This window comes from Alexandromys fortis, unplaced genomic scaffold (assembly GCF_014885135.2).
Source record: "Alexandromys fortis isolate MF-2015 unplaced genomic scaffold, M_Fortis_MF-2015_v1.1 scaffold_58, whole genome shotgun sequence".
NCBI lineage: Eukaryota > Metazoa > Chordata > Mammalia > Rodentia > Cricetidae > Alexandromys > Alexandromys fortis.
The window spans coordinates 3,067,977-3,075,640 of record NW_026067940.1 but is presented as its reverse complement, the minus strand read 5'-3'; the positions used below and the strand labels follow the sequence as shown (position 1 = coordinate 3,075,640).

The following is a 7,664-nucleotide window of genomic DNA, read 5'->3' as shown; positions in this document are numbered from 1 at the left end:
CCCCCTCCTCCTCCTCCTCCTCCTCCTTATTTTTCTAGACAGGGTTTCTCAGTAACAATGGAGCCAGTCCTGGCACTCACTCTGGAGATCAGGCTGGCTTTGAACTCACAACAGAGATCCACCTGCCTCTGCCTCCCGAGTGCTGGGATTAAAGGCATGCGCCACCTTTGGCCGGCCATTTTGGTTCTTCTTCTTCTTCTTCTTCTTCTTCTTCTTCTTCTTCTTCTTCTTCTTCTTCTTCTTCTTCTTCTTCCTCTTCCTCTTCCTCTTCCTCTTTTTTTTTTTTTGAGACAGGGTTTCTCTGTAGATTTAGACCTGTCCTGGAGCTAGCTCTTGTAGACCAGGCTGGCCTCGAACTCACAGAGATCCGCCTGCCTCAGCCTCCCAAGTCCTGGGATTAAAGGCGTGCGCCACCACCGCCCTGCTATTTTGGTTTTTCAAGACAGGGTTTCTCTGTGTATCCCTGGCTGTCCTGGAACTCACTCTGTAGACCAGGCTGGCCTCTAACTCAGAGATCTGCCTGCCTCTGCTGGTATTAATGGCATGCTCCACCACCGCCTCAACCTTAGAGATTTTGTCCTCTTTGCTTTAACCTCCCAAGTGCAGTTATTACAGGTCTGTATCGCCCTGCCACGTTATACATTTTACATTGTTGACAAAATTTTCTTTACTGCTGTTGCTTTGTCTAGCAATGTATTACTCCCTGACTTAATTTACTCAAGTAAATAGTGTACAGAACACTAGCTCTGGGGCTGGAAAGAATGCTCAACAATTAAGAACACTGCTCTTTCAGAGGACCCGAGTTTGAATCTCAACACCTGTATCAGATGGCTCACTCCTGCCTGGAATTCCAGTCCCGGGAAATGGGACATCATCTTCTGGCTTCCATGGGCACCCTCACATACGCCCACACCCACACACATGCTTACATACACATAAAACATAAATACAGTTAGTTTTAAAACCGGATATGGAGGCTAGAAAGATTGCTCAGCTGTTTAAGAGCACTCTTTAAACCGGTCTTCTGGAGGACCTGGGTTCAATTCCCAGGATTCACATGGATGCTCACAATTTCCTGTAACTCTGGTTCCGGGGGACCTGACACCCTCACACAGACATACATGAAGGCATGACACCAATTTACATGAAATAAAAATAAATAAATCGTTAGAAAGATAAAACTAGCTATGTTTCTTTTCTGTAGCTCCTCCCCAGCTGTGGCCGCCCTCTCCATGTGGTCCCCTCCTTCCCTTACAGTGTGCAAAATGGGACATTTAGCCAGAGCCATTCTTGGCTCACTCCCCTGACCCAAACAGCTGGACTCAGCTTGCTTGACAGGGCAGATCAGCTTTCTATTTGGTACGGGCAAAGGGAGATGGCAGCTCTGTGTGGCTACAGGGGACATTCTGTCCATCGCCCCATGTGGAGTCAACAAGCCAGTAAGAGTCCAGTCAAAATTCGAGGGCTCAACCTGTCCCCAGTCAGTGGCCTGAGCGGGCCAAGAAGTAGTTCCAGTTCCTGGTGAAGTGTCAGGAACCCTGGCAGCGAGGAATGCCATGTGCCCTCTGCTCTTGAAAACTTCACCCAGTATTCAGTTAATCAGTCTGGCCCTGAGTGCCCCTCAGGTGGGGTCCAGGAAAGATGCCAGGCCTGGGGCAACTGAATTCTCTTTCCTAATATCAGGAGGCCACACAATTGCAGACCCAGGCCATCAGAATGATGTAGTGGTATGGGGACCCTGTGGTGGTGGACAGAGATCCTCCCAGCAATGGAGCATGCCCCATGAGTTTCCTCCTAGGCCCCTTTGCCCACTCTCTTGCTGCCCAGTGTTGCTGCCTTTCCCCTTCTTTCCTCCACTGTCTAGAAGTCAGTAAGTAAAAAGTGTGGGTGGCCAGGTCATGGGCTAAAAGGGCTCAGTGTTTATGGAGAGGCGGCGTGACGTCATCAGCAAATCCTCAGTCCTGTGAGCCATCATCTGTTCACATCCTGACCTGTTCACAGAGCTGCAGGTCCCATTTCAGTTGTTTGACTTTCCTGTCTCGGTTTTTTTCCTCTGGGAGAGGGCTCTGTGAGTTTTAAGTCTTGAGAATAATCCAGTAGCTCCAGAACGCATGAATGAAAAAGGAGGACGTGCTGAGAGACGGGGCAGAATGAAAACGCCACCACTTCCGTCCCTACTGCCATCCATTTACTAAAGGAGAGAAGGTTGGGCCAAAGCAGAATTCTGCCAGGTTGGAGAACTCAGGGGACCCTAAAAGAAGAGTGGGGGAAGAGCCACAGCAAGGCACAACTGAAAGGCAGGGGTCCCGAAGGCACTGCCTATCTCTTTCCTGAAGTGGCATTGTGGGGGGTGGGAGCTGAGGGAGAGGAAGAAAGACCTGGAGGGACAAAAAGACAGACACTGTGTATGTGCACAGGGCTATGGGTGGGAGGCTGACAGCTGTATCCCCCACATCTGGTTTGGTTCTGCAGTGGCAGGTACCCCCTGGCTCAAAACTGGACCCTCCCTGTGTAGGTTACTTTTTCCACTGAGGACAGAAACATGAGGTGGGAACACAAAGGGTCTTCTTTCTGTCCTTCTTATGCATCGTTAGTCCCAGACATTGACTTTTATGTCCATGGATAGCTATTTGAGAAACTTTGACCTGGAGGAATTGACCGCGAGGGCCAGGTGAGGTCCTAGGAGAGCCATGGAGAAAGATGGCTGGCAGTTTCTCAGTGGAAAGGCTCTGACCTTTTCCAAAGGAAGACAGTAGTAGGAAGAGAGAGAGGAATAACTCAGTTTGCCAGGTCTGTCCCTGGTCTTCCACAAACGGTCTCTAATTTATTCCTCACCACAGTCCTCCTAGCTCAGGATGGGTTAGTTATCTCGTTTGATAGATGAAAACATGAAAGGCTAGAGCCGTTGTCCAGGTAGGAAAGATTGCAATCAAGGAAGAGAGTTCTGAAGCCAACGGAGAGAAGCCTGTCTCCCCTCAGCTTGGAGTCCTCCAAATGAGTGCTGGTCACCTCCAGGTGCTTGGAGAGAACTGTGGGACACCCCCAACCCACAGCACGGGTCTCTACTTCCCACTATGGTAGAGTCGTGAGGGGTCCATCATGATTTATCTCTCCACTTCATACTGGCTGTTTTCTAAAGTCTCCCTTAGATCGAAGCAGGTAACTGTCGGAAGACAGATTGTCCAAACTGTGCCCAGCCTCCTGTGAGCCCAGCAGAGAGGCATCTGCTAATGGCGAAGGAACCCAGCACTAGCTTTTGGCAGAGGCTGGGGACCAGGACTCCTGCGGTTTGAGAAGCATCCAGCGGATATTTGACGCCCACCATGTCATGGTGTCACTGCGCTGTCGCCAAGCAGGCCCAACCCCCGGCTAGCAATGACCACGCTCCTCTAGGAGAAGCTCCTCGGCCCTCCCCCACTTCTCCTCTTCCCGGGTGCGGGGTCGGGAACCGGGGTGGGAGGGGTTGTGTTTTAAAAAGGGGCCACAGCAGGCGAGAAGCCCGGCTGTTGAGTAAGCAGCCCCTTCCCGGGGCCGCGCTGGCGGTGGGTGTTGGAGCCCCGCTGCGGCCCCGCCCCCCCGGGGCCCTGTCCGGGCGGGTGCGCGGCGCAGAGGGGAGGGCCAGCGGGGCAGGAATGCGCAGCAGGCGGGCGGGCGGCGCAGGAGGCGAGCGGCGGAACATGTAAGGGCACATCCCGCCAGCAGCCGCCCAGCGCACACACAGAGTCCAAGGGAGCGGGCGTGCGGGCGGAGAGGCGCAGGGTACCGGGCAGAGGCTCGGGGAGGTCGGAGCGCTGCGCAGGGCGATCGAGCGAGCAGCATCCTCTCGCGCCTCCCGGGCGCCGCTGTCTGCCAGGCGTTCCTCGGGCTCGGCTGGACAGGGAACAGGGCCAGCAAGCCCAGGGCGCGAGGAGCCGGCGCTGAAGAGCCGGGACTGCCGCAGCCTCCAGCGCTGTGGGAACCTCGGGGACGCCCATGACGGCGGCGGCGACCGTGCTGAAGGAGGGCGTGCTGGAGAAGCGCAGCGGCGGGCTGCTGCAGCTGTGGAAGCGGAAGCGCTGCGTGCTCACCGAGCGCGGGCTGCAGCTCTTCGAGGCCAAGGGCACGGGCGGCCGGCCCAAGGAGCTCAGCTTCGCCCGCATCAAAGCCGTGGAGTGCGTGGAGAGCACCGGGCGCCACATCTACTTCACTCTAGTGACCGAGGGCGGGGGTGAGATCGACTTCCGCTGCCCCCTCGAAGACCCCGGCTGGAACGCTCAAATCACCCTGGGCCTGGTCAAGTTCAAGAATCAACAGGCCATCCAGACTGTGCGGGCCCGGCAGAGCCTTGGGACCGGGACCCTTGTGTCCTAAACCACGAGGCATACCATTTTATCGACCTGCCCCCCACCTCCATGCCAGAGGACATGTCAGGTAAGTCCCAGAGCACTGATCCCTCTCTCTCTTCTTCCTCCTCCTCTGTTCTCTATAGAAAACCAGGGCCTTTGTTTCCCACACCAAAGCTGGACAGCCCTAGGGAAGGTTGCTGGAGCCAAGAGGGTAGGATCCCAAGACAGTGTGTTTGGGAAGCCCGGGCGCCTGGTCAAGTGAGCAGATCTGTCTTTTTCCTAGGGTGCCAGGCAGGAGGGTCCTTAATGTGACCTAAGTGTCTGAGAGGAAGACCGGGGACCTGGGAGAAAAGCCCAGTTTGGAGACTGAACACTGACTTACGTGGTGGGCCTGTGGGCTTCCCCTTTCACCCAACATAGGGCTCCTGCATTGTATGGCTCTCTTCCAGAAAGAGCGCATGGCAGAGAATTTAAGCGTTGAATTGAGGTGAACACTCACCATCTTGTAGTTATTTAAGGAGTTATAAGGGCTTGGGCACAGAACCATGGCGTCCCAGCTCCCCACGTGGGACCTCAGTGGAGGGCTGGGCCGAGCCAACCACTCAACAGCTCATTTCATCCTTGGTTGTGGATTTGGGGCCCTGGAACTGAGCTATTGGAAAGGGGTGGGCTGTGGCACAGCCATCAGTTTCAGGATGGTGGGCCTGTCTGTCTGCCTAGCCATGTGTGCTGGCCAAGGCCTACTGGGCAGAGAGATGTAGCTGGAAGAGATGGGTGACCAAAAACTGGATGGGGCCATTCGTGATGTCTCAATCCTCCTTGAGCAGTAAGACAGAAGGTTGAGAGGTCGGTTTGTGGTTAGAATGGCTCAAGGGAGGGACCAGGAATAGAACCTAGAAGCCATGGCATTTAGCCTTCCTGCCCTCTTCCCCAGATACCACTCCTTCCCCATGGGAACCTGAGCTGGGCCAAGGAGGGGCTTATATAACTCTGGCTTTAACTTCTCCAGTGGGAGTTTTTGTCCCTCTGGACCCAACTGTACCTTGCACAGTACCTCGTCCATGTCCCTTTCCTTCTTCTCTGTTAGTTCTGGTGAGGCTGGGGGTCGTGTTTACTGCCTCCTCACCCTGACACTGTCGTGAGGCTGTACATTAAGCAAATCTACTGGGCTAAGATGGCCCCACATTGATCCCTTAGGACTCAGAGTGGGGCTGGAGGAAGCAGTTTCCCCACTGGCCACTACTGCAATGGCTTATGCCAACTCTCTCTCTGTACCTACCTGCTCCTCCTCTGTGAAGTCAGCCAATGTCTGGTCAAAAATAGCTTGGAAAAAAAATGTTATTTGAACATTTACAGACCTTTTTTCTTGTTACTATTTCCCAAACGATATAGTATAATAACTATTTCTATAACATTACATTGTGTTAGGTATTAAAAGTAACACAGAGACGACTTCAAGCATATGGGAGGTGTGCATATGTTATATACAAAAACTACACCCAGTTATAGAAAGAAGTTTGCAGATTTTAGCTGGTGTCCGTGGCATGTCCTGGAACCTATTTCCTGTGGGTAACAAGAGTGGCGACATTATTTTCATTTGTTCTGGTGTAGAGAGGGCTGGGAAGGGCTGGTGTGAGGTGCCCAGTTTCTACCCAGTCAGCTGTTGCGACTGTCCTAACCACTGCTCTTTCTCTCCAGCTTCTCTGTCCACTCTGGTTGGTTGGAGCCTGACTACGTGTGATGCGGAGAAACCATCAGCATGTGGAGGAAGCCTATCATCTTGGAAGGAGCCAACTGACCAGGGGCGGAGAGCGGAAGCCAATGAGGACTGAGGATGAAGATTCAGTTCCTGGACACTGAGACTGTTCTACCTTCGAGCCACAGGCCTGGCCTCATGTATCACGATGGAGCCTTTGGGGCTCCTCCCACTCACTGATCCTGCCCTTGCTTCTGGGTTCTGCAGACTGCTGTTTGGCCCCTGACCTTGATACATGCCCGAAGGAGGGCAGTTCCTCGTGGGGTGCTCAGCGAAGGCCTCCGAACTCGGGAGGCCAGCCTGGGATCCAGAAGATGGCCACCCTACCTTAGGACAGTTGCTGGACTTGCAGATGGGGGTCTGCTGGGCATGAGGCCTGTGCCTGGGGGTCTCTTGCTGCTTAGGTCCTTTTGGGACCCCCCCACCCATCCATACCCTCTCTTTGCACACTTCTTCCCTCACCTCTGTTGCCCTCTCCTCACTTTGGTGTTGGGCCTGGAGGGGGTGGGGGGTGGGGTAAGGGTTTGGCCATCACCATTTCATGCCTATTCCAGAATGAAGATGCCCAGAACTTGGGTAGTAACTACACTGTCTGCTGAGTGATATTCTTTTAACTACAGACATCTAGAGCTTGGAGCATCTCTTTACTTTTTCCCCAACCTCAGGCTCTCGAAATACATAGCTTGAGGGGATGCAGGCACCGTACCCCCAGTAGACATGGCCTCATTGGCCTTAGGAAGGAAGAGCCTCAGTGTGACTGAAGAATGTCACAGTCCTACAGACGCTGCTTCTGTAGAAGGTGACTTTCCCCTGCTAACGCAGGAAGTGGATCTGATTGGTGGGTTGGCTTCTCTCCCTGTTCTTTACGCATGTAGACGCACACATTTATAGGGGAAGTCTTCCTCAGTGGCCAGCAGTAGGGAACCATTCCTACGTGGGAAGATGCAGAGGCATTGTGGCCTTGAGTGACACAGCGCCTGTTGCTGATCCTTCCCAGTATAACCAGCAAGTCTCTGGAAGGAGCAGTGGGACCGAGGGAACCATCAATAATTTAAAATCTCTTTAATAGCCTCTTTGCACTTCTCATGTTTCACTCCTTTTGTTTTTCTAATCAAAATTTCCCCGTCTCCCATCCATGTCCCTCAGTCCTTAGAAGAAGTACCTCCTCTGTGGGACGTGAGCTACATCTCACTGTTGAGTATGAGTGTATGGTTTACAAAGGAACATTTAACAACTGCCCTATTCATTATCCCCTTCCTCTGTACCACTCTGCAGATAGCTTAATCCCACCAGGTCAAAAAGCATCGTTTCCATGCCAACCTAGATCCCTGCTGTGCTATAAAGGCCATGTCTAAGCCAGGGTGCTGTGATCAACTGATGATGTCTTCTGTGGGTGAGGGAGTCGGCACTTGCCTGCACCAGAAAAGGAGAGAAAACTGCCGCTCCTGCCTCGATGCAGCTGTTAGTGGGTAAGGGTTAACTTCCTGTCCTCATGAAACATCACATTTACAGACTACTCCAGTCAAGCCCAGGAATTGCTGGAGGTGGACATTCAAGATGAAAGAAATGAGGCAGCAGGCACT

At 53.2% G+C, this 7,664-nt stretch overlaps 1 protein-coding gene across 1 annotated transcript; it reads left to right on the top strand.

Annotated features, from left to right (window-relative positions):
* Positions 1–3,690: 3,690 nt before the first annotated feature.
* Phlda3 (pleckstrin homology like domain family A member 3) lies at positions 3,691–6,667 on the top strand. The gene is made up of 2 exons (XM_050147852.1): positions 3,691–4,410; positions 6,024–6,667. Exon 1 carries the CDS (start codon positions 3,973–3,975, stop codon positions 4,348–4,350), a length of 378 nt encoding a protein of 125 aa, XP_050003809.1. The 5' UTR covers positions 3,691–3,972; the 3' UTR covers positions 4,351–4,410; positions 6,024–6,667.
* Positions 6,668–7,664: the final 997 nt, after the last annotated feature.

Excerpts from the sequence above, each read along its gene's own strand:
- Phlda3 (XM_050147852.1), top strand. The coding sequence starts at position 3,973 with ATGACGGCGGCGGCGACCGTGCTGAAGGAGGGCGTGCTGGAGAAGCGC.